The following is a 26,299-nucleotide window of genomic DNA, read 5'->3' as shown; positions in this document are numbered from 1 at the left end:
TGTTTTTCTGACTGATGACTGTGAGCTGGTTGAACAAGAATGCGTTAGGCATTTTAAAAGGGTTGTTTAAAGGTAATGTATTTAGTCTAGAAAACAATATTTTTCTTCTTACTTGCATGCATCCTGACTAAAGGCCGCCCGCGTGTTGGGTTTACACTAGTTTGGAAGCGAACCTCTTCCACTTTACAGCGTGCTCCTACGGATTAACGGTCGCAGATGACGCGTTGATAGGCCCTTGAGGGCTCAATGCTAAAAAACTCCCCACCCAACAGGCAATGAAAGACAGAATTAGAGATGGACGGCGACTCAGAAGTCACTAAATCCACCGCGTCTATTTATTCTCTTTTTCTCTGGGAAAAAGAAGTCAGAGAAAAAAAACAGCCATGGTGACACACTCTAGACAGGGCGAGGGAGGGTGAAGAAACGAAAGGGAATGAAAGCAGGGTTGTGTATAAAGGAAGAAAATAGGTGCAATATTTTCTCAACATGGATGTTCCCTAACCTGATTTCAAAGCAGCCCTTCTCAAAGAACCGTCTGTTTCACTAACACTTAACCAAAGCACACTCCCTCACATACACCTTCATTCCCTTGCTCCTTTCACTCCCTTATTCTCTCCCCCCCTTTCCCCACATATTTCCTAAATCTCTCTCTCTCTCCCTCTCTCTCTCTCTCTCTCTCTCTCTCTCTCTCTCTCTCTCTCTCTCTCTCTGTTCCTCTCTCTATGTATATATATATATTTCCTTTTGATTTCTTCATACCTTTTTGTCTTTATTTCTATCTCTATCTTTCATCTTTCCCATTCTCTCTCTTTACTCACTCTTCATCTTTATTTCTCTCTTTCTATCCTCCTTTCTTGCTTTCTCTCTTGCCCCCCATTTCCTCACATCCTCTCTCTCTCTCTCTCTCTCTCTCTCTCTCTCTCTCTCTCTCTCTCTCTTTCTCTCTCTCTCCTCCCCCCTGTCTCCCTCTTTCACTCCCCTGTCTTTCTCCCACTCCCACTGTCTCTCTCTTTCACCCCCTATCTCCCTCTCTCCCTCTTGCAGTCAGGTAGAGGCAGCTAGTGAATGGAGCTACTGTGTGTCTGGGCAGTAGCTGCCTGTGAGAGCTCAGCCCAGGCCACAGGTATGCCTGACAGCCCGTCTACTAGGGCTTCTGTGCCTCCTCTCTAAACCCTGGACTGGGACTCAACTCCCAGGTGCCCCTTGGATTGCCTGTAGTCCAGTCCTGCCCTAGACTCAGGCCACATCTTTCCCTCTCTCCCTCTCTGCACAAAAAGTCGTTTCTTTCTCACACTCGCCTTTATTCTGGAGAGATCCTGGTTTACACCCAATGACCATGTTTGTGGTTGAGCTGCAGACAGCTAACAAGTCTGGTTAACCACTCTTCTCACTCCCTCATTGCCCTCTCATCGCCCTCCCCTTCTTCTCACCCTCTCCTTTACCTCTCATCCATCACCTTATCCTCATCCCTTCCTCAATACATATCCTTCGACCCTCTCTCTCCCCCTCTCATGCTCCCCTCAGCTCCTCACCCATTCCCAGACTGTAGTGGTGAGCGTAAACCATGCACCAGACTGGGCCTAACTACCCATCACTCCCCCGCGGCTGTCCTCCAGACCCAGCCACAGGCCCCGCCCCTCTGGAAGCCCCCACTCATAAAACGGTGTCTCGGACAGACCACCTCAGCACTGCTTGAGGGAGACACAAACTCACAACACTACACAAGAACGCTCTCCCTGCACAGGGGCTGATTTGGGATTTGAGTGTGTGTGCGCACGTGTGTGTGTGTAAGAGAGCGACAGAGATAGTTATATCTCCAACATTGCCCCTTCCAGGCATTTTACCTTTTTAAAGAGAAGCAGTCTAGTCTGGAGATGGTTGGACAGGGTGCCAAGTCCTATAATGACACAGCCTCCATCTCAGCCTGCTATCCCTGCTTGCCGCCATGTTCCTGGCTACAGGAAGTGCGTGGGAGGAAGTTCAAGGCCAGCTTGGTAACGTTGCATTTGGACCGGACCAATATCACATCCTCTAACTCAGACCATCGGGTGTCTACGTACACTACGGTTCATGTCTGGAGTCACTTAGAAATGCAATTTTTCAATGAAAACATACATGGAAAGGAGTATGAATGAGTTTGAACAGGAAATATCGCAAAATGAATAGGATGTGAAAGTCATTGACAAGGTTAGAAATAAGTATTTTTAGTAGAAAGAAAATGTCTTAGCCCAGGCTAAGAATCCTCAATTACAGCCTTGCAGACCTTTGGCATTCTAATTGTCAATCTGTTGATATAATCTTAAAAGATCTAACCCTGTGTTTCCTGAAGCACTTCCCACTAGTTGAATTGGCTTAATGGGCACTTCATATGTTCAGTTTGTCACGCTGCTCCCACAACAGCTCAGGAGGGTTCATATCTGCAGACTGTGGTGGCCATCCCGATACAGACAGAAAACCAGCTGTACAACTGTTTCTGCCTTAAATCGTTTTTGCACAGTTTGGAGCTGTGGTAACAGATTTGCAAAAATGGTTTTCTAATAATCAATTATCCTTTGAAAATGATAAGCTTGGATTAGCAAACATGATGATTGAAAAAATTACAGGGAATTCAGAGAAAAGATAATGAGACGAGTTATTGAGAACTGTTTTATTTCTATAATAGACTGTAGCTGATGGTGTAGCTCTATAATAGACTGTAGTTAACCTCATGGTTAAGGTCTGAGTGTGATTGCTTTGGGGAAAATTCACAGGAATCCAGACATGGTTTGGTAGTTCAAATGACTGCTTGTCTGTGACAGGTACCTCGTCGCTCTCTCTCTCTCTCTCTCTCTCTCTCTGTCTCTCTCTCTCTGTCTCTCTCTCTCTCTCTCTCTCTCTCTCTCTCTCTCTGTCTCTCTGTCTCTCTCTCTCTCTCTCTCTCTCTCTCTCTCTCTCTCTCTCTCTCTCTCTCTCTCTCTCTCTCTCTCTCAGGTGAACTCAAGATAATTGCCCCCTTATAAAGATTATCAAAATGGCAGGTAATTTTCAAAACGGGGATTTCCATGCTTAAATTGAGCACTTCAGCCAAATGTTTCCATAAACAATGATGACAGTACCTTATTGTTACGCATAACTACATAAATACTCTTATTTCACAGCGACATATTTCTCAGTTTCCAGACACAAAGATATACTGTCTGACTGACATCTAAGGAAGTCAGTCCTCTTCTATTCTGAACCTGCAGGGTTTCTTTCTCCTCTGGAAGACCGGGACTTTCATTACATTTAATAAAATGTGTTTGAATTCCTGCTTCCACGTGACACTGAGTAAAACAGTCAAGGGGCAGGAGGTCGAAAGCAAAACGGGTAAAGCCGACGAACCTTAGTATACTTTGAGTGGTTACTATACACTAGTTGTTACTCGGTAAATACTCTTTATACACCTTTCCTATATGCATGTTTATTGCATGTGTGTTAGTGTGGTTGCAGTCCAGACAGAAGTCTGTGTGTATTATCCGAGTTTAGCCTTGCTCTGGCTTGGCTTCCAGACGCGGTCCCTGCTTTGGATGGATCCTCATATGGATGAGGCCTTGTAGTCATATAGAGGATGAAGTCTTGTCTTTCTGTCTCTCTCGTGTCTTCCTGCCTGTCTCCTTCTCCAGCAAAACACACAGGCTACTGCAGGCACGCAAACAGGAGGGAGGTTTGTTTGTTTGGCCAGATCTGTTAGAGATGAGACTTGTGCACATGTGGGCCCGTGTCATGAGACCTCAGAAACATCTGCAGATGTTCTACCAGCTGTCTGCGGTTCCTCTGTGGTCTGTCTAAGAGAAACTTTTAATATCTCTCTCTCTCTCTCTCTCTCTCTCTCTCTCTCTCTCTCTCTCTCTCTCTCTCTCTCTCTCTCTCTGTCTCTCTCTCTCTCTCTCTCTCTCTCTCTCTCTCTCTCTCTATCCTAATTGTCGTTCCATGGACAAGCCAAGCCACTCTTGTAAAGTGTTTAACTCAATTGTAACGTTTAAAAATCAATCTCCATCACAGAGACAACATACTTTCAATGTTGGACAGCCCATGTGTATTCTACAGTGATCCGTCCTGGTCGTGTGGGCACCGGGTGGTTATAATGAAGTTTCGGTCTGTGTACATGAGGGTATTATAAATACATTATAACTATAGAGGATGATGAGGATGATTATAACCTTCACACTGACCTACACATACGCCTAGCTACTGTGGTTTGCTGATGAGAGAGAGGGTGGAGGGGAGAGAGAGAGAGAGGGTGAGGGATAGAGAGGAGGGGAAGGAGAGAGCCAGAGAAAGGGAGAGAGTAGGGAAGTAGAGGAGGTTTGGAAAGAGATGGGTGAGAGGAGGGAGGGAGATGGCATGAAAGCAGGAACGAGGAAAAGGAAAGGACAAACTTGGTTTGGGATTCTTGGCTTCAGTTTAAAGACGCGCGTTTCATCTTTCATGTTGTTTTTCTTCATCATTTCAGTTTTTGACCTTTCATGTTCTGCAGCCCCCCCCCCCCCCCCCTCTCTCTATCTGTGAATCTATTTCTCGTTCCTTCCCATCATCTTCCCTCTCTTTCTCTCTCTCTCCCTCCATCTCCCCCCCCCCTCCTCCTCCTTCTGACAGTGTCACCTTTGTGTTGGTGTGAAGGTGAGAGGTGAGAGGTGAGGGCGTCAGCTGGTGTGTCTGTCTGGTATTTGGCGCGGCTGTATGAGGGAGGCTCAGAAGAAAGGCCGGCGGGCGCGGGGGTCGCCAGGGAGACGGAGGTCACCAGCGAGATGGCCCCAGGAAACCGTCCAAACCTTGATTCATGTCGGACGCTCGTACAAAAGCCTGCAAACTGCAAAATACACAGCAGAGTAGACAGGGTCACCTGGAGGTTGTGTGTCTGGTTGTGTATGTGAGTGTGTGTGTACGTGTGTGTGTGTGTCTGTACAGTATACCACTGTGTATGTGTGTGTGCGCTGATGTACCTTGGTGTGTGTGTGTATGTGTGTGTGTGTGTGCAGTATAATGTGTGTGTGTGTGTGTCTGTGCCTGTATACCTCTGTGTATGTGTACAGAATATGTATGCCCCTGTATACCTCTTTGTATTAGCGTGTGTGCTCCTGTATACCTGTGTGTGTGTGTGTGTGTGTGTGCGTGTTTGTTTGTGTGTGTGTGTGCGTGTGTGTGTTTGTGTGTGTGTGTACGTGTGTGTCACCATATGGCCCTAGTGTCAGTCCTCACCAGTGTTTTGGCGGGCTGTTTGTTTGGACTAGACGGCTGTTAGTTTAGGTGACACTGTTTGTTTTCAGCCTGTCACTGTTAGAGGATGTATGACTGTGGATGTATGGACAGCATCCACACTGTGAATGCCATCGAGAGTCATATTGTGGATCTGTGTGTGGATCTGTGTGTGTGACATTTTGAGAAATAAGACATCAAGAGAGGCTTACGTTGTTTCTCGATGTCAAGATCAAAATCTGATTTGTGTTTGAAGGGGCCCCATCTAGTGGTCAGTAATGTGAATAACATCCCTGGGCTTGGCTGGGCTGGGCTGGGCTGGGCTAGACTGGGCTAGGCTGATCTGAGCTGGGCTGATCTGAGCTGGGCTGGGCTGGGTAAGTGTATAGGTGCTTAATGTAAACGTTGAAAGAGAGGAAGAAAGAGGGCAAAGAGGAAGAAATGAGGCATGTCTGATTGCCCTGTCTAGTTTTATTTGTGCCACCCCTTGTGTGTACAAATGTGTGTGTGTTTATGTGTGGTTACACGTGCATGTGCGTGTTTGCATGCGCGTGTGTTTTTGCATGTATGCATGTTTATTTGCCAGTGTGTATGTGTGTGTGTGTGTGTGTGTGTGTCTGTGTATGTTATTGTAGCGGGTGTGTTCTTGCGCTGGTGTTCCTGGTGATGGGGTTGTGTGGGGCCCCTGGGCAGGGCCGGAAGGGCCCAGGCTGCAGATGTTTCAGGCAGAAACAGAGGTGGACATTGTGTGGCACATTGCTGTGGAACCTGATACACTCAGCCAGCATTACAAGACCCTGCTGTCTGTGCCTGCTCTTCCCCTCCTCTCTCTCTCTCTCTCTCTCTCTCTCTCTCTCTCTCTCTCTCTCTCTCTCTCTCTCTCTCTCTCTCTCTCTCTCTCTCTCTCTCTCTCTCCTCTCTCCTGTTCCTTCTCCCTGCTCCGTCTGCTCCCCTTCTCCTATCTATCCTCCTTTCCTCCTCCTCTCTCTTCCCTGTTCTCCTCCTCCTCTTCCTCCCTCCTGCTGCCCTCTCCCCCTCTCTCTCCTGCTCTCCCAGACGACTCTCCCCCCCCCCTCTCCCCCCCCTCACCCCCACGGCTAACTATCTTTACTTCTTCTTTGCTGCCATCTTCCTATATTTCTATCTATACCTCTATATAATAAGAACAAATTATTTTGACATGGCCTCATATTTCTCTCCTTCCGTCCCTCACTCCCCCTCTCTTTCTAAAGGAAGTTTCTGTTTCCGAGAGTTAATATAGCACTACAGTGTCACTCCACCCCCCACCCCCCCCCCCTCAGCTTTTCTCTCTCCCCTTCTCTCTCCATCCATCCACTCCTGCCTGCCTTCCCCTCTGCCCCAGCCAGGCTGAAGTGGGACCTTGATAAACTGCGGCCCAGACTCCCTGAGTCAATATTAGCGCAGCGTTTGTTGTTGTCCCCATAAATACTCCCATCTGGGCACGAAGCTCTGGGTGTCACCTAAACACAATGACCACTCCCAACAGCGTGACAAACTACACTGTAGATCAACCTGTCGCTCCGCTTGGCTGGGTTTGGATTGACTCAGCGTATACAGAGAGCCCTCCTGTGTGGTCAGGAATGTATTATTCACCAGATGGGTGAATGTGGAACATGCACTTATCTCTGGGATGCATTAAGGGAATACCCACAAAATGAGGGTGTAGAGAGAAACCTGGCAACCTTGCTGATTTCTATTCAAGGACCAAGCAAGCATGCTTTTCTCTTCTCATTATTTTTTTTAACTCAGAAACTGCCTGTAAAACTGTGTGAAGTGGATGTGGCTTTTCTGCTTTTTTAATATCGTATTAAATTAAAGTTAATGTTAAAAACCCTGTAATTATGGGAAAGCTGAGTGGAGGTCAATGGTGAATCTGTCATTGCTGTATCCCCAGGACCATAAAATGCTAGACTTCCATCATAAGCCTATTAGTGAACATACTGTAGTCACAGCAGCCTAGAAATAACCTGAACCGTAACTGACCGCTGAGTATGAACCAGTCTGAAGAAATATTCACACCACAAGTCAGACACAGAGCCAAGTCAAAACCAAGCAGGAGTGAAATCCAAACACTGAAAGGTTCACCCAGTCTAGCACAGTGCAGGGTGACAGTAATAATACCTTCACTGTTTGGAGGGCCCAGTGCCTCCGCCCCTGACTGTCTGACTGGCGAGATCTAGAACAGATCTGTTCAGTTCTAGAGTTCCAGAAGTTTCAGATAGAAGTGTTTCATGTAAAACTGGTGTGAGGGTCGTCTCAGCCAGTCAGCCAGCCAGTCAGCACGTCAGCCAGTCAGCTAGCTATCCAGCCAGCCAGCCAGCCTGCCAACCTGTTACTGTAAAAGATGAGAGACAGCCGTATGTGTAGACAGGATGTGAGTGTGGTGGTGGTGATACCTGGGATGAGTATGCGTGTGTATGACTATGTGTTTAGTTCTCCCAGACTGTCAGATCCAGCTGACTCGGCAGTATCACAGCAGCGATACTTGTTTTATTTGCTCGCCAGACCCCAGAGGCACAGAGGACTGCGTCGCTGGGTAGACTGCTCTGTTGGTCCATTCAGGGCTGTGATAGGCTGGGGCAGGATCCTGATTGGCTGAGAAATTCCGGATAGTTGGGACATGGTTCTGATAGGCTGGGGCAGGGCTGTGATAGGCTGGGAGTTCATCACAGCTAGGACTACTGAATGTCAGGATGAAAATAGGCTTTGATATGCTTCCACAAAATGTCATGGCAAGTTAACATACAAATCGAAACAGGTGTTAATATGTCAAAACAGCGGTTAAGAAGACATATAAAGATGTCTTCTATCGTGGGTGTGATAGTTTAGGGACGTCAAATGAATGTGTTTGATGCAGCAGCCTGCTTAGTGTGGTAGAAATACTCGTGGTAGTTTATCATTACTTGTTTATCATTACATTAACATGATTTTGCATTCTGCTTGAGTTGACTTATCAACCTAACTTTCTCTCCCATGTCCTCTCCATACCCCCTCAACCCCTCTCCTGCCCTTCTCTCCCTCCACCAACGCCCTTTGTCCCCCCCCACGCCTCCTATTTCTCCCTCTCCATCCTCTTCACACTACTGTCCCCTCCTTCTCCTTTCCCCTCCCTCCCTCCCTCCCTCCCTCCCTCCCTCCCTCCCTCCCTCCCTCCCTCCCTCCCTCCCTCCCTCCCTCCCTCCCTCCCTCCCTCCCTCCCTCCCTCCCTCCCTCCCTCCCTCCCTCCCTCCCTCCCTCCCTCCCTCCCCACCCTCATCCCTATCCTTTTCCCCATCCTGCTCCACCCTCCCCCCCTCACCCCAGACCCCGTGGACGTGCTGCGGGTGCTGCAGCTCCCCTCCCTCCCTGAGGGGGTGAAGAAGGTTCCGGGCTTCTGCACCTCCCGCCGGGCCGGCAACGCCGACCATGCCTACCGCATCACCAAGAAGGCCCAGATCTCTGCACCCACCAAGCAACTCTTCTCAGGTACTGTCCGTGTAGCAAAGGTGGTTTGGACACTAAAAGCTCCACAGAACACCACAATAGTGACGCAATGGATGATTGGGTTCGCAAATGAGAGGTCAACGGTTTGAAATCCATTGACCCATCCATTAATTAATTAAATGACTTTCTTAATTGTATGGGTACTTAACCACTATTTTATCAAACAACTCCTGTTGACAGTAACTAACTAGCTTGACGTTTGTGTCTGATAACTCTCCGTTGGGCTGTGACTATGGGGTGTGTTTCAACCGAACTCGTAAAACAAATGCCTCTTCGCTCAATTGGATAGACCTACAACCAATCAGAGCAACGTAATATGTTGTTTGTTGAAAACAAATTAAACCCAAGCGCTCTTTGGTGACGTTGTTGATTACGTTACTGTTGATCATCTGTCCATCATCGTATAAAGCCTGCCCTGACAATTTGATTGGTCCGAACCGCTCCTGTTCGGATAGTTTTTCCGCAAATGAGCTACTCCAGACCCAACTTCCAGACCAAATTTTTTTGTAGGCGGGGCTAAGTTGGGCTGGCAGCCAGGCCAGTAACTAACCTATTATCCTGTTGAAATCAATAGGATGGCTAGTTATGCCTCACATATTTAGACCTCTGATGTGACAGTGACAGCACACATACAGTGCAGAGCCAACTCCAGCTACTTGCTTGCTCGCACAGGACATTTTTTTTTCCCACATGTTTTTTCCTGTTGTGCTGTGATATTTTAGGATCAATTTCCAAGTGTAGGTGTCCACTCATCTTGCACAGGGCCAGACACAACATCCAGTGGCCTCTACATGTTGCACTGAACTCTGTGAACTCTGTGAATTCTTAGAATATTAGACTGTAATCTAAGTGTCAAAATGATCTGTGTCACAGTTCATTTTCACAGTTCTTTTCATCTTCCACTTATTCTAGCGGGATGGAAGGCATGGCTTCCAACCACCATGAAAGAGCTTGGAAAGAAAGTCTAGTCACAGTTTAATTCCTGAAGATTACTTGAGTGTGGGGGTGTAATTATGTCATGCAAGACCATGCAAGCTTAGCAAAGTGATATTTTGTGAAAAGCCAAAACAAATTAAGTTCAGTTGAACAGTAGCTTTCCGCAAGCCTGAGGCAGAGAGGGATGGAAGGTAACGTTTACGTGGTTCAGAAATCCTGAAAAGTTGAGGCTCGTGTCAACTCTTTCTGTCTGACTGTCTGACTGTCTGACTGTCTGACTGTCTGACTGTCCCACACACACTCACATCTCATCTTCCTTCAACATATCATTTTTCCCTCTCACGCTCTCCTCTCTCTCACTCCTTGTCTCCCTCTCTCTCTCTCTCTCTCTCTCTCTCTCTCTCTCTATCGTGCTTTTCTCTCACCCCTCTCATGTGTCTCTCACCCCTCTTTTCTGTCACCCATCCCGCCTTTTCTTTCTCTCACCCCTCCTCTCTTACCCCTCCTCCCTCTCCCTTCCTCTCACTCCTCCACTCTCTTCCCACTTCTCTCACCCCTCCTCTCTCTCCCCTCCTCTCTCCCCTCCCCTCTCACTCCTCCCTTCTCTCCTCTCCTCTCACCCCACCTATTTGCCCCCCTCCCCTCTCTCCTGTCCTCTCTCCCCTCTTTTGTCACCCCTCCTCTTTCACCCATACTCTCTCACACCACCTCTCTCACCCCTTCTCTCTCCCCTCCTCTCTCCCCTCCTCTTACCGCTCCCCTCTCACCCCTCCCTTCTCTCCTCTCACCCCACCTCTCCCCCCCTCCCCTCTCCCCCCTCCTCTCTCACCTCTCCCCTCCAGGTAATTTCCCAGAGAACTTCTCCATCATGGCCCTGGTGAAGGCTCACGCAGGCCTGCAGGCGTTCCTGCTGTCCGTCTACAGCGAGCACGGCGTGCAGCAGCTGGGGCTGGAGCTGGGCCGCTCCCCCGTCTTCCTGTACGAGGACCAGACCGGCAGGCCCGCCCCCGAGGACTACCCCCTGTTCAGGGGCGTCAACCTGGCCGACGGCAAGTCAGTAACAGCCCCCTCGCCCTGGCCCTTTTTGGGGCTCCCTTGCACTTGCATATGTGTGGGACCAAGAGAGAGAACGAAACAGAGAGAAAGGGTTCATGCCTTACAGTAATATGTGTCAAAGAGGACCAAGAAAGAGAGCGAAAGAGAGCGAAAGAGAGCGAAAGAGAGCGAAAGAGAGCGAAAGAGAGCGAAAGAGAGCGAAAGAGAGCGAAAGACAACGAAATACAGAGAGAGTGAAAGGGCGAAAGACAGCGAGTTCGTACCTTAACACTAGTCTAAGAACACACTTAAACAAAACACCAAATACAAACACCGTTTTACCATCCTCAACAGATGCTTCCTACAGTCTCTGACCCCCCTCCCCCTTCTCTCCCCCCCCCCCCTTGACCCCCCTCCTGCCCTCTAGGTGGCATCGCATCGCTCTGTCTGTGCAGAAGAAGAACGTCACCCTGCTGCTCGACTGTAAGAAGAGGATGACCCGCTCCCTGCCTCGCAGCGCCAACCCCGTCATCGACACCAACGGTATCACAGTGTTTGGAGCCCGTCTCCTCGACGAGGAAGTCTTCCAGGTCAGATCTGGGGGGGAACCGGGACTTTGGGATCTGGGATCTGGGCTAGTCCCACTTCATCCTCAACCCTCTAACCTTACTTTGTGTGTTTGTGGCAGTTGTGTGTGTTGAAATGATTCTTATCAGTGACCTATGGACTTTGTAAAGCTCTCTCTTGGAAGTCGCTTTGGATAAAAGCGTCTGCTACATGAATACATGTAAATGTCAAAAGTGGAATGGACGTGGACATCTTGAAAATGTTTCCCACCACAACTCACTGTGTGTTTCTTTGACGCTGTGTTTGTTTGTTGTTGTTTATGTTGTTGTTTGTTGTACGTGTGTCACTCACAGGGAGATATCCAGCAGCTGCTGATTGCCTCCAACCCCCAGGCTGCCTACGACTTCTGCGAGCACTACAGCCCCGACTGTGACTCCCCCCTGCCCAAGTTCCAGGCTCAGGACCCCAACACATACGTGAGTAGAACAGACACACACACACACACACAGGCACACACACAAACACAGATCCCTGACCTCTGACCCCCGAGGAGTAAACCTGGTCATCTAGTTCAGGGAGGTCATCAAAGTGCTGGTCTGTTCTTTCCTTAACGCATCACGACTGTGTATCCATCCGCCTGGTTTCCTGACTCTGTATCCATATGCCTGGTTTCCTAACCCTTTCCCTGAGGGAAAGGTAACCGGTTGTATGTTGTTAATGATATATGATACAAAATATAATGTACACCCAAGAATTAAGGAGCAACGGGCTTATCAAAGAGAGATATATTTATTTGATATCATACTATCTTTTGCATCGTCTGTGCTTTCTGATATGTTGATGCTGTTGAAAAATGAATAAATACAACTCATTATGGTTTTATTCATCGTTTTTCCTATTTCCTCATTCATCAAGGTGGTCTATGTGTGTCTCCACTGAGAAACCATGACTGGTTAGGCCACACGTGGAGACCTGATGAATAGAAAAGCATTTGACCATGTCCTCCCCTCTACTATCATCCCTTCTATTCCTCCTTCTCCCCCTCTCCCTCGCTTATGCGTCCTCTCCCACCCCTGACTCCATCTCTTCCTCCCTAATCCCTCCTCTCTTCGATCTCTCCTCTCACACACACACACACACCCATCCCCCTCTCTTCCTCTCCCCACCCTCCCTTTGAACGTCACTCTTCACTTCCGCTGTCATGCATTCCTTTCCCTCCATACCTCTGCTCATCTGACTCCATCCCTCCATCCCCCCGTCTCTCTCAGTACTTTGATGAGGAGAAGGATGACCATGAATACCCCTATTATTATGAGGAAACAACAGGTCCTCCCTCCTCTTCTCCACCCTCCTCCCCCACTCTGCAGGTAAAGAGGGAGTAAAGAGAGGAAAAAATGTAGAGGGAAGGAGGGAGGGATGGAGAACAAGAACGAGAGACATGATATTATAGACCATTATATCATGAGCTATTAGTGGCAGAGATAAGTGGAACTGCAATTTTTTCTCAAGGGTCAATTTATCTCTTCTTGTGTCTGAACATTATCTGACAGGTCAATTACAGTTTCATGATTAGAACGTCAACAGAAATCTCTCTCTCCGTCTCCATCTCTCCATCCTCTCCATCCTCTCCACACCAGCTAACGCCCTCCTCACTCACAAACCTCCATTTACACCGGCCACTTTCATACCACCTCTAATGCATTGTGAAAAGTGTTCATGCTGTGTTCAGGTTGTGGTTATTGTGTGTGTGTGTGTGTGTGTGTGTGTATTTACGTGTGGCTCTGGTGATGATGTGAAGGCACTGGGAGATCAGGTACAGGGGTGCAGCAGCATACACTACCCCTCCCTCCCCTCAACAAATTCCTCACCTCACCCCACCCATCTGAGTTGTCCCCCACCCCACCTCACCCCACCCCACCTTACCCAAACCCTCATCCCACCTCACCCAATCCCTCAGCCCATCCACCTCACCACTCTCTCCTCACCTCTTACCCCACTCCTACCCTCTGACCACACTGAGCTTGACCAACTGGCAAAAAGAAAGAGAAGTGACACAATGAAGAAAAAAGCTGAAATGTTTTCCACATTCAGATCTCTTCCTTTTCCTCCCCAAATTGCTTGTGACTACATGAAGGTGTAGCTACACTGCATGTATTCTACTCTCACTGAATGTGTACCTCTGTTATGCCTCCCAGTTCATGAATGTTACTGCATGTGTATCCATTGTCTTCGGCCTCCCATCTATGTTCTGGTCGGTATGATATATGTACCTGTACTTTTCTTTGTCAGCATCCGGTATGGTACTCCGTTTCTCTGTCACCCTCTCTGTATGTTTGTTTGACTCTTCGTCTGAAAGCCTCTCGTTATCCGTACAGTCTGTGCGTCTCCTCCACAATGGAATATCTCTGTTTAGCTGTTTATGTTCATAAAATCACCAAGCATGCATCCCAAAGCACGCCCAAATAGAACATTCTGTTCGTTAGGTCTGGTTTACATGGGAAAGGACCTGTTCTTGTTTGTATGTGTTCTCTTCACCTGTCATGGTAGACTATTTTCTAGTCTAACTGGCTTGTGTGTGACTCCTACTATCCTACTGTTGCTGCTGCTGTGCCTCAAAGCTCTCTCATAGTTGGACAGCTCAGTGCTCAGGGCTTCTGTGTGTGTGTGTGTGTGTGTGTTTGTGTATGTGTGTGCAAACGTGTTTATATATTTGTGAGTGTGTGTGTATACATGTGTGTGTGCGGGCACGCGCACCAGCTTTACCTGACCATTACATCCCCAGTGCCAACGCAAACCACAGCCTCCAGTACTCATTAGCACAAAGATGCTGCTTTGTTAATATGGAGAGTGGCATTACTGGAGAGAATTGCTACAGATATATCATTTTTGATTCCTGTCATTGGGCAAAAATAATCTTTTGGATTATCATCCTTTGAGGTAAAACAAACAAACATAGATATTTAAATCCATGTGTTATGATGACACATTTTGAATGAATTTGTTTATTAAAAATCTATTTTCCACTCAGTCTGCATCATCCAGTAATGCCAAAACAGTCTCAATAAATCTTCTAAGCCTTAGCCTCCTACATGTACCTGTATCTCAAAACATCCACCGTTGTCTTTCTCTCTCTCCTTCCCTCTATCCATCCCTTGTGCTTTCATCCCTTCCTGATCCCCTTCATATCCCTCCATCCCATCTCTCTCTCCATCCCTCTATCTCTTTCTCTTCACATGCTCTCAACACCACAAACCGCCACACCACACAACCCTTAACTAATCACACACCGCAGAAGAGCAAGGCTGCTGACAACGGCAAGCCAGCAGCCCCTAAACCTGCCCCTGTTAAAGCCAAACCTGCCCTGGCAAAAGTTGCAAAAGCAGCACCTGCCAAAGTAGTAGCCACCCCTGCTGCCCCCAAGGCAGAACCAGCTGCACCCAAGGCTGAAGCAATTGCCCCCAAGCCCACCAAGGCAAAGCCTTCCCTGGCTAAGCCAGCAAAAGCCAAGCCCACTGCCATGGAGGCTCTCCTGGCTAAGATCATACCCACCGCAGTTACAGCAGCAGCTAAGCCAAAACCTACACCTGCCCCCAAAAATGGTGGTGAAAAAAAGGTAAATGGCAAGCCTGAAGTTGAAAAGAAAGTCAATGGCAATGGCAAAGCCACAACTGATAAAATTGAGGCTAAAACAAGTGGTAATGGTAATGGAAAGCCAGTTGTAGAAAAGAAAGTTATTATCCAAGCTAAGGTCAATGGTGAGGCCAAAGTCAATGGCAAAGTCACAGTTGACAAAGTTGAGGCCAAACCAGCTGCAGATAAAAAAGTAAATGGTGAGGCCAAAGTTAATGGTAAGGTCAATGGTGAGGTAAAAGTCAATGGAAATGGCAAACCAGCTGTAGAAACCAAAGTTGAGGCTAAAGTCAATGGAAATGGCAAACCAGCTGCAGAAACCAAAGTTGAGGTCAAAGTCAATGGAAAACCAGTTGCAGAAACCAAAGTTGAGGCCAAGGCCAATGGCAAACCAGCTGCAGAAACCAAAGTTGAGACCAAGGCCAATGGCAAACAAGCTGCAGAAACCAAAGTTGAGGCCAAAGCCAATGGCAAACCAGCTGCAGAAACTAAGGTTGAGGCTAAAGCCAATGGCAAACCAGCTGCAGAAACTAAAGTTGAGGCCAAAGCCAATGGCAAACCAGCTGCAGAAACTAAGGTTGAGGCTAAAGCCAATGGCAAACCAGCTGCAGAAACCAAAGTTGAAGCCAAAGCCAATGGCAAACCAGCAGCAGAAACCAAGGTTGAGACCAAAGCCAATGGCAAGCCAGCTGTAGAAAGCAAAGTTGAGCCCAAACCAAATGGTAAACTAGCAGTAGAAACCAAAATAGAAGCTAAATCCAATCGCAAACCAGCTGCAGAAACCAAAGTTGAGGCAAAAGTGAGTGGAAATGGCAAACCAGTTTCAGGGAAGAAAGAAAATGGTGACAAAAAAGTTAATGGCAAAAGTGCAAAACCGACAAAAACTGAAACCACTAAAACTCAGCCAGAGAAAAAAGAAGTCACTAAAGTAAAAGTTGAAAAAAATGTTAAACCAACTAAGGCTGCAGAAACACCCAAAGCTCCAGTAGTTAATGAAGTGAAACCAAGTAAGGCAGCAGAAACACCCAAAGTTTCAGTGGTTAGTGAAGTTAAACCAACTAAGGCAGCAGAAACACCTAAAGTTGCTGTGGTTAGTGAAGTTAAACCAACTAAGGCTGCAGAAACACCCAAAGTCGCTGTGGTTAGTGAAGTTAAACCAACTAAGGCTGCAGAAACACCCAAAGTGGTTGTGGTTAGTGAAGTTAAACCAACTAAGGCCGTAGAAACACCCAAAGTGGTTGTGGTTAGTGAAGTTAAACCAACTAAGGCTGCAGAAATACCCAAAGTGGTTGTGGTTAGTGAAGTTAAACCAACTAAGGCAACAGAAACACCCAAAGTTCAGGTAACAAAAATAGATGTTACTAAAGTCAAGGTAGTGAAAACAGAAACTAAGGTGAAACAAGAAGCGAAAACTGAAGTCACCAAAGTCCAGCCGGTCAAGACGATAGTTAACAAGGTTGAAAACGTTAAGAGCTTCCACACCCAAAAGCCTCCCTTCCTCAAACCAGTCCTGAAGAAAGAGCCACCAGCCCCTGCCCCTGTCCCTGTCCCACCAAAACCAGAGAAAACCAAAGTGGTCGTTGAGGTTAATAACGTCAAATCCACCTCCAAAAAACTCCCTCCCTTCGACAAGACTGCGATCAGCGGCACCATCGTCCCTGTGCCGAAGAAAACGGGCAACGGTTATCAACAGGTACAAACCAGGAAACAAGCCCACGGTGGCCGTCCAGAGCTGCTGTATCCTCCACCTCTCCCTTCTGACCACCAGGTCTTTCTCCATCCAGATTTTACAACCAACCTCTCCAAATAACCTGGTCAGGCCGATGAATTCATATGATTGCTAAATCTAAAGTCAGCACATTTTTGTTTATGTGAAGTTAACGTTAAACAACATGCTAACGTGCAGAAGTAGACTTGAGGTTGAAAGTGAGATTCTCTCAAGTTCATTGATAATTACGTAGGCACAAAATCATGTATAAAACTTGACCATCATTATGTAGCTAAAACTGCATTTTAGAAAAGTACCATGAGTAAGTGATTGAATAACCTGTGATTCCAATTCCTTGACTCAGTCACAATGTTTGTTTCAAAATTAATTCAAGACAAGTGATACAAATCTTAAACCAATCTTGAGTTTTATAGTCATGAGCTTAAAACCTTGGTGGTGAACAACCTGGTCCTCAGAAAGGAAGTTGGTGCATACCAACCTGGACCCTCTCTCTCCCTTTCATATATCACATGATCTCCAAGATCATGCCATCCGATATGATATAGACTGGTCTGCACTGCACAGACCTCAAACAGACTGTCCTGTTGGTGCATGGCTATTTGTACAGTCTCCTCGTCACTGCCACTCCTGAAACTCAAGAACCTTCTCTTCAAAGTTCTAAACTCTTCAAAGTTCTAAACACACAGCCTGTTGTGTCTTCCACAAGTCGTATGATATGACTAGTGCACTGTGCACGCTCATCAGATGAAGGAGCTGTGTGCATGGATTATATATACACAGAAAGTCTAGAGAGGACATGTACCATCACAAATCGTAGACAATTCAACACAGCAACTCACATTTCTGTCTGTCTCTCTGTTCCTGTTCCTTGTGTTCTCTTTGAGGATCTTTTGTCTCATATCTTGTCTCATATTTTGTACCAAATATGAACAAAGCAGCCTCACAGAAATAAAACATCATCAGCGTGTTAAACAGAGATGGTCTTATACTTCACCCAAGGCTTGCACCCCCACAATATTACCCCAAGTATTTTCCCTTAGTCTGAGAAACTTTGGTTGGGTGAGCAGTCAGCATGAACATATACATGCTCAACTTCATCCATTGTGATTTTGACACCGTTGAGATGTTTTTTCATTGGAAGACATTGGGTAACTAAAATGTCCTAATGAAGTAATTATTAATTGAAAGCTGGGATTGTTACTTGTTGATTTGTTGAATTAATTCTGTGAGACTGCTACTTTGGTTGTAGCTCAATCAGCTCTCCATGTCTTTGGTGAACTTCTCTCCCAAACTAAACAGAGAACAACAACAGAAAAAAACATCCAGACGTGATGATTATTTATGACAAAGAATGGTCTGGCTTGGACCTTCTCTCAGAACTTCTAGTGACCTCCAGAAGATTGAACGTGACTCTTCTTTGACCCTACCATGGCACTGTGGCTTTGGAACAGTCTGTTACAGGAATTCAACAAAGGAATTTCAGCACAGTCGTTTGCAATCTTGATGATTTCTCAAAAATCTTTCACGCAACAAGATTTATTAACAAGATTTTCAACTGCTGAAATTTCTTTAAAATCAAAACATGATTTGTCAGAAATAAAAATTTTATTCTGACAAATTTCCTTTTGAAATATTTTTAATTCCTCCTATTTAACTCATGGATCCACATTTGACTAACCACCCTCTTTCATACAAATCTGCTTACTTCCACCCCAATCCCCGCCCCTTCCTCTTGACCTGAACCAATCAGGACGTAGATACTGCACAGTCTGAGGCTGGCCCCACCCCCACAGAGACGGATTATTATTATACCTTAGAGGAGACAGCGGCCCCCCAGCCAGAGAATGAGGTGATTGGACAAGAAGAGACCACCATCCAGGTAAACCGCGTTAACACGTGGGGTGAAACATTCACAATGTTCCAGATAGAGATGTTTCATCTAGATCTGGCATGATTCCTAACACACGACGGACCACTCATACCTGATCTAGATCATATATCTCTATCTGAATGTTCTGTAATGTTACACGCTATTGAAAAGACCTTCAATGGTGAAGGCAGAAGAAGACTTCCACACCACACCAGAAGACAAACCACAATAAAAAAACATTCAACAGTCATTCCGACCTATTATAATCTGTTAAAAGGTTATGTAGTGCCCATTCAAAGTTGAATAAGGGAAGATATTGCTGTAATTCCTATGTGGAGGTGAGCCCAGCCATTGTGGTACAAATCCAATCCAGTAGTAGTGTTTCATGCCTAACATTTCCAACATTTTGTTGCCACATCAGTGCCATGACACTCTTTCTCACAGAGGAACACATCACAACATTCTGTTGTATCAAACATTCTCATGTGGCTCCTATTTTCACAACCCAAGATTCCTCCTTTTGTTCTCATGTCAATGCTCTGCTTTGTTGTTTTGAAATAAGAACAAAAATCTTAAGAAAATGGGTGTCTCATAGGAATATTTGATAAAACCCTTAGAAGGAATGTACTGTATATCATGTGTTCCTTTTCAACAATCTAACTGCATCATCAAGAATGAATAATAATGACTGTGTGTTGACTTGAGTTGTGCCTCAAATGGCACAGATTTTTTGCTCCATTTTATGTTTAGCACATCCACCATCGTCGACATAATTATTAAGGTCACTTTCATCAGTTTTGTTTTATATAATAATAATCCTTTCTGATTATTATTAAATCAAACAGTTTAATTGCTAGCATTTTAGTTTACTTTAATTTTGTTTAAAATATAGCAGGGTTTTTGAGGGGGTCAAGTGGTTAATTTAAACATTAAGATTAACTTGGATTCTACATATTCTTGCAACAATCACTGGCGGTAAGTTGAATTGCCAGATACCAACATATTAGTTTTGCTAAATAGAAGCAGCTTTTGTTTTCGCAAAGCAAAGTGCTTCACATGCTTGTGTGTTTGAGTCTTTCCAAATTTTATTTGAGATTTTCTGTCATACAATTTCCAATTAATTAAAATATTTGCAACTTATTTGGCCGTTGGATCCTAACCCAAACACATAAGCTGGTGAAACATTCAGATGCTTTGGTAGAAACGCGCTGGTATGAGCCCAAGGATTAAACGTCAATGATGTAAAACCTTGGGTTTTACAAGACAGCCCCCATGCCAGGAGAGTTTCCCCTGAAGAAATTGGCAGTTCCTCTGGTGACCAACAGTTGGCGCTGTGCTTTACAGTATGCCCCTTTGTCATTGTATGTTTGTATGCCAAAGGTAAGCCTCTCACTGTCTCTACCATCTGCTCTCTTCATTCCTTCTTCCATCCCTTCCTCTTGTTTCTGCCGTCCACTCACATGGTTTCTTTCTTCATGACATCATCAACCGCCACTCCCTCTATTTCCTGGATGTCTTTTTTCCTCTCTCCCCACTCCATCTATTTTACTCTCTCTTTCTCTCCTGCATCCTTCTCTCTTTCTCTCCTTCCTTTCACTCCTTTTCCATACTTCCTTTTTTTCATCCCTCTCCTCCATACTTTCCTCCATCCATCCCTATCTCTCCTGTCTCCTACTTTCCGTCCGGTGTGAACCCTCCCTCCCGGGGGTCCCCAGGTGGAGGAGGTCGATGCGACCAAGGCCGGGGGCGAGGCTGACCCCTTCACGGAGGAGTATGTGACTGGAGACATTGGCCTGAAGGAATACGATTATTCCTACAAGGACTACAGCGATCCACAGCCCGAGGGGGAGGCCGAAGCCAAGATGGGCCCCGCCCTGTCCGCTGTGACGGACGAGGGAGGCGTAAGTCACTACGCTTCTGCAACAACAACAACAACAAAAAGGATCTCCATGGCAACACCAGACCTGGGATGAAACACATACGTGCTAGATGAAATGCTATCCTAAAAGGTTTTCTCTTCAACAATGGGTCTACTGGTTTCACTGAACTTGTTTCAATGACAAATACAAATCAAGCTCACTTTCAGTATGATATTTGCCCAATTGTATTTCATCCAGGTCTGGTAAACTTCTTCAGCCATGTGATCTCTGTGTACTGTGTTGTAGACACACTACACTGGATCATCTACATGCACAGACGGGAGCTAAAATAGCAACAACCGATCTGGTTTCAGATCTGGCTTCAGTCACCAAATGATCTGGCTTCAGTCATTTGTTTTTAGCTCCTGGGTCTGTGTGTGGCTTCCTTCATACTCACCATAGTAAGCTAGTGACCCCTAGAGCCGCTTTCGTGGGAAAAGGTCGTCACAGGAATTCCAAGCAGCTTGAAGAACTGAAAGTAAAAAGATATCAAAGATGGGAGCTCCAATGCAGGACTTTGTTTTACAAACGATTCTGTCTGTACAGATTTGCCCAACATTATCAGCAAAGTGATAACAGTCTTGTGATACAATGTTATCACAGAATACCATGTATGATCAGTTGGCGCCATCCATTTGAGAAGGTAGCACAAAAAGCTTTATTTATGGTGTGGCAAAATAAGGCTACATGTTCTAGATAGTTCACTTAATTGCAAACACTTCGCTTCTATTTCTTAAATGCGATGCCTCAAAGCTGTTTTGAACAAGTCCAATGGGAATCAACTTTTCAATCGTTATTATATTTATGACTTTTTTGTTTTCTGTCACGTCTATCACTCTCTTTAGTCTTCCTCAGGTAGACCAGTGTCTGTGTGTGTGTGTGCGTGTGTGTGTGTGTGAGAGAGAGAGCCTCTGTATTGACTGTGCTGTGTTGTGGGTTACATGTGTGTTTTCCTCAGGCCTCAGTGAAAGCCCTCAAGGGAGAGAAGGGAGATCCTGCTGTCATGGAGCCTGTGAGTCTTCCTCTAAACATGTGGCCTCCCAACCTGCAGGGGGCGCTGCCACGACAGACATAATGGGAGTTGAATCTAAGGAGTTTGTTTTATTTTAGCACGACAGGCTAAAATGAGTGCTCAATGGTCCATAGTCATCTATCTGACTGTCTCCCCTTCCCTGCCTCTTTCTCTCCATCTTCACTCCCTTTCTCTCTGTCTCTCTCTTTCAACATCCCTTCATCCATTTCTCTCTCTCTTTCTTTCTCTCTCTCTGTCTCTCTCCATTTCTCTCCACTGCTGCCTTGCTTGCTCTGTCTCTCCATCCCTCTTTCCCCCTCTCTCTATCTCCATCTCTCTCTTCCTCCCTCCATCCCCTGTCTCTACCTCTCTTCATCCTCTCTTTCTCTACTTCCCTCCATGCTCTCCCGCCCACCCTCCCTCTCTCTTACAGGGCATGTTGATTGAAGGACCCCCTGGACCAGAGGGACCAGCTGTGAGTTCCCTTCCTCCTCTGTTTGTTCCTGTCAGATGGCGACAGCATCCATGGTTCTAAGAATCTGGGTTGGATGTACACAGTAGAATGTGACTGGGTTAGGATTAGTGTGTCCATACTACCAGTGTGCCTGTACAAATTACAAATGGCAAAAAAAAAAAAAAAGAAGATTTCTCTACATGTAGTATGTGTTAGTGCATCAAGGTCTTTCCACATTTGGTATGCACGAGTTGTGGAGGTTTCTATGTAGTGTGTTGATGAGGTTCGCTCTCTGTTCCCCAGGGTCTGTCGGGTCCCTCTGGCCCCTCCGGCCCCCCTGGCTCTGTTGGTGATCCTGGTGAGAGGGTGAGTCGCTGTCTTCTCATGTTTGTATGTTCTGGATCTCTTCCCATGTGTTTGTTGTGTCGTTTGCTGTCGTTGGTTATTTATGGTGTGTGATTGAATACCTCTCTGACCCTGTCAGGGAGTCCTGGTGAATGAGAAATGTTACCCTCTCTGACCTCCCTTCCTTCCCCCCCTCTCTGTCTCCCCCTACAGGGACCTCCTGGCAAGGCAGGAATCCCCGGGGCTGATGGCATCGCCGGACCCCCAGGAACCTCCGTCATGCTGCCAGTGAGTGACCTGACAGGCTCCAGGGAACAACACAGTTGTTTGTAGTTAGCTGTTTATTGTATTGTTGCATGGTAACGCTGGTTCAGTTAAAACCCCACTCCTTTTTGAATACACCTTATTTTCGGAAAAAAAGTCGCCGGAGAACGATATTCATACATAAGATCCTCATTTGATGCTCTCTCTCTCTCTCTCTTCCTCCCTCTCCTACTCTCTCCTTCTCCCTCCCCACCCGTCCATCTCTCCTTGTGTGTAGTTCCGGTTCGGCAGCAGTGGAGGAGATAAGGGCCCCATGGTATCGGCACAGGAAGCTCAGGCCCAGGCCATCCTGTCTCAGGCCAGGGTGAGGCGCCAGAGAGCCAGACACCCCACACACGGCCCCAGCTGGTCCTACACACAGAATGCGCAGAAACGGACGTGCAAACTGATCTAGAGACCGCGTACTCTGCTTCATCCCCATAGTACTGTAGTATGCTGGTCCTAAAAAGTGCATTGACTGTAGAAACTTCTAGAAACTGTACACACTGCCTCATTCACTAGTTGATACTGGTTCTAGTTACTCCATTGAGAGACTAAACTGACATAGATGCCTATGAAACTCCACCTATACGAGAATGTAGAGAATGCGCTTGCAGAGCTGGTCAGAGAAACAGATTTTATAGAACAGACGTCTCTACTCCCTCCCATTGTCACAACAGCGATTTAAGAATAGAAAAAGCCAATATAGAATGGATATCTCCGTTGTCAATTCAGCTTAACCTCTGACCTCCTTACCTCTACTTCCTCTGATTCTCCAGCTGGCACTGAAGGGACCACCTGGACCGATGGGCTACACTGGTCGCCCAGGACCCCTGGTGAGTGTCTTCATCATCATCATCATCATTCCCTCGCAGACAACTAAGTAAACAACTGACGGACTACATACTTCTACACATAAATCCTGAAGAAACTATCAATAAATATATCATAATCCACAGATAACCTATCCACAATAGACAGTATAGCTGTATGTCATATATGATTGAATGATTTAGTTGTCTGCATGTTGCTGAGGATGTTGTGCTCTGTGTTTCAGGGAACGCCCGGCAATTCAGGTCTGAAGGGGGAGAGTGGGGATCCTGGACCTCAGGTAAACACTGATTAACCCTCACATGACTGGCACACAGCTCAGTGACGCAGCAGACAGGCCTCCATAACGCCCATGTTGTCCTGCAGGGCCCCAGAGGACCCCAGGGGTTAGGTGGACCCCCGGGCAAATCAGGAAGGAGGGTGAGTTCTGAAGGGTTTCGCTTGTACTTTTGTATTGATATAATGATATATATATTTTACAAAGACAGACAGACAGACAGATAAACCGATAGATAGATAGATACAGTAGGTCGATCGATAGATAGATAGATAGATAGATGGATGGATGGAGAGAGAGAGAGAGAGAGAGAGAGAGAGAGAGAGAGAGAGAGAGAGAAAAAAAGAGAGAGAGAGACAGACAGACAGACAGACAGACATACAGACAGACAGATGTGTGTGTTAGCATGGTGTTGACTGTGTGTCCTGCTGCAGGGCCGTGCTGGAGCGGATGGTGCCAGGGGAATGCCTGGAGAGTCTGGATCCAAGGTAAAACAGTAAACTTTACATCTTAATCTGTACATGCACAAAACAGAGTTGTTTTCAAGGCCTGGCTGACTCATTCTATAGTGTATGTAATCATTGTTCACACTGTTTAATGAGTTTGTGTGTTGTTTTCAGGGAGACCGTGGCTTTGATGGCTTGCCTGGGTTGCCGGGAGACAAAGGTCACAGGGTAAGTTCCATATCAGAGAGAATTCAACGTGAAACATCTGGCTGATTCAATCATAACGAACATTACATAACGAAAACCCAGATGGGAATGCATTAAGAGTGCCTGATAGTCAGGACTGTGCAAGACCATGGGAGTAATGAGTACTGTGTACTGGTGGTCTGTGATGGTAATCCCTATCTCTTCCTGGTATCTTCGTCTCCAGGGTGACTCAGGAGGCTTGGGTCCCCAGGGACCACCTGGAGAAGATGGAGAGAGGGTGAGACGCTCGGAGATACAGACAACAGATTTTTTTTTAATATTTATTGACTGACATGTACAATAACAGAGTTAGTGATGCCACTTGAACACAGGCTGAGTTATCCGTTCATCCCTCTCTCTCCCTCTCTTTCCAAACTCTCTCCCTCTCTACCTCCCTATCTCCTTTTCTCTCCTATCACCCCCACCAACTGTTTTTGTCAAACTCCCCCACTCTCTTTCTTACTCCCCCCTCTTCATCTCTCTCTCTCTCTCCATTGTCTCTGTCCCTGTGTCTCCAGGGAGACGATGGAGAGGTTGGACCCAGAGGGCTCCAAGGTGAACCAGTGAGTGTTTTTGGACGTTACTCTGGATTTACGCCCCCTCATGAACCCCTACACCCCATCCCCAAAGCTGGTGCGCGTCCTCAAACCACACTGGCACTGACCCACTGCTGTGCTCTCTCTCTCTCTCTCTCTCTCTCTCTCTCTCTTGCCTCTATCTTAGGGCCCTCGTGGTTTGCTCGGGCCTAAAGGTCCCAATGGTATCCCTGGACCTCCTGTGAGTATCTAGACTGGTTCATCCCAAACACAAAACACTCACACATCCACTCCAGTGGAGCCAGCTCACCACACAGTCAACTGTCACACACACTCATATTCACGTTATAACTCTCTCTGCCATGTCCACGCCTCAAACACATACAGAGTATAATTCATAAACTCCACACTTCCAGCCCCCGCACATCCCAACCCTGACCCCACACTGACCACTCAGAGCTTCTGCAACCATAGTGCTGCTGTTCAACCATCTAGAACAGGGTCAGTTTGTACCAGAATAACAATTTAAAACTGGTACTTCCCCCTTGAAACAATGGGCTACAGCATCACCATGCTGAAATATGCCAGTTTAATTCCCAAATTACCCCCCCATGGTCACACATAGTGTATAACACCTCTTTACTGCCTGGTTGTATGTTTTTCTCTAAAAATCCTTATTTAACCACACAACATCTCCTAAAATACTTGTAGAGCCCACAAAACAACAGCCAGAGAGTTGCACTCTGCATGGCCCCTGCTGTTTTTATTCAATTACTTCTGCCTCATTTCTATTTACTTCTTTCAGGGTGTGCGTGGAAACGATGGGCCCCATGGTCCTAAAGGAAACCTGGTTCGTAGCAGTTTCAGCAAAATCTTCTGTTTTGTGGTCCCTTTTTGACTGATGGTTTAGAAAGTTAAATGCTATGCAACACAGATGGCAAATAACTAGGACCTTTTCTTTTCCTTTATCTTTTTTTCTACTTTCCCTCGCATCCCTCTTTCTGTCTCCTCTGCCTCTCTTCTCTTTCCCTTCTTTCTCTCTCCTTGACTTCCACTGTCATTATTTCCTCTCATCTCCTTTCCCTCCACACCCCCCCCTCCTCTCTCTCTTTCATCCCTCTCCCCTCTCCTCCATTTTCCTCCACCTCTCCTCTCCTCCTCTCTCAGGGACCCCAAGGAGAGCCAGGCCCCCCTGGCCAGCAGGGAACATCAGGAACTCAGGTGACACACACACACACACACACCAGGAAACACACTCTCACAACACACACACCAGGAAACACACTCTCACAACACACACACCAGGAAACACACTCTCACAACACACACACACACCAGGAAACACACTCTCACAAGACACACACCAGGAAACACACTCTCACAACACACACACCAGGAAACACACTCTCACAACACACACACACACCAGGAAACACACTCTCACA

The 26,299-nt window shown here is 46.5% G+C and overlaps 1 protein-coding gene across 2 annotated transcripts in view; it reads left to right on the top strand.

Annotated features, from left to right (window-relative positions):
* Positions 1-26,299, top strand: part of col11a2 (collagen, type XI, alpha 2) — a 43,246-nt gene that overhangs the window by 2,854 nt on the left and 14,093 nt on the right. The window contains exons 3-24 of one of the 2 annotated variants that reach the window (XM_084695569.1): positions 8,539-8,700; positions 10,497-10,707; positions 11,117-11,279; positions 11,610-11,732; positions 14,549-16,579; positions 18,366-18,494; positions 20,201-20,386; positions 21,363-21,416; positions 21,850-21,891; positions 22,174-22,236; positions 22,429-22,503; positions 22,757-22,843; positions 23,298-23,354; positions 23,576-23,629; positions 23,716-23,769; positions 24,061-24,114; positions 24,247-24,300; positions 24,503-24,556; positions 24,837-24,881; positions 25,042-25,095; positions 25,660-25,704; positions 26,022-26,075. In XM_084695569.1, coding sequence (XP_084551695.1) covers positions 8,539-8,700; positions 10,497-10,707; positions 11,117-11,279; positions 11,610-11,732; positions 14,549-16,579; positions 18,366-18,494; positions 20,201-20,386; positions 21,363-21,416; positions 21,850-21,891; positions 22,174-22,236; positions 22,429-22,503; positions 22,757-22,843; positions 23,298-23,354; positions 23,576-23,629; positions 23,716-23,769; positions 24,061-24,114; positions 24,247-24,300; positions 24,503-24,556; positions 24,837-24,881; positions 25,042-25,095; positions 25,660-25,704; positions 26,022-26,075 — 3,851 coding nt within the window. The remainder of the gene's footprint in view (positions 1-8,538; positions 8,701-10,496; positions 10,708-11,116; positions 11,280-11,609; positions 11,733-14,548; positions 16,580-18,365; positions 18,495-20,200; positions 20,387-21,362; positions 21,417-21,849; positions 21,892-22,173; positions 22,237-22,428; positions 22,504-22,756; positions 22,844-23,297; positions 23,355-23,575; positions 23,630-23,715; positions 23,770-24,060; positions 24,115-24,246; positions 24,301-24,502; positions 24,557-24,836; positions 24,882-25,041; positions 25,096-25,659; positions 25,705-26,021; positions 26,076-26,299) is intronic. The other variant, XM_084695570.1, reaches the window with a different exon arrangement.

This window comes from Hypomesus nipponensis, chromosome 4, assembly GCF_054491055.1.
Source record: "Hypomesus nipponensis isolate SF chromosome 4, ASM5449105v1, whole genome shotgun sequence".
NCBI classification, from domain to species: Eukaryota; Metazoa; Chordata; class Actinopteri; order Osmeriformes; family Osmeridae; genus Hypomesus; species Hypomesus nipponensis.
The sequence above is the reverse complement of the archived record's forward strand: the minus strand, read 5'-3'. Positions and strand labels throughout refer to the sequence as shown.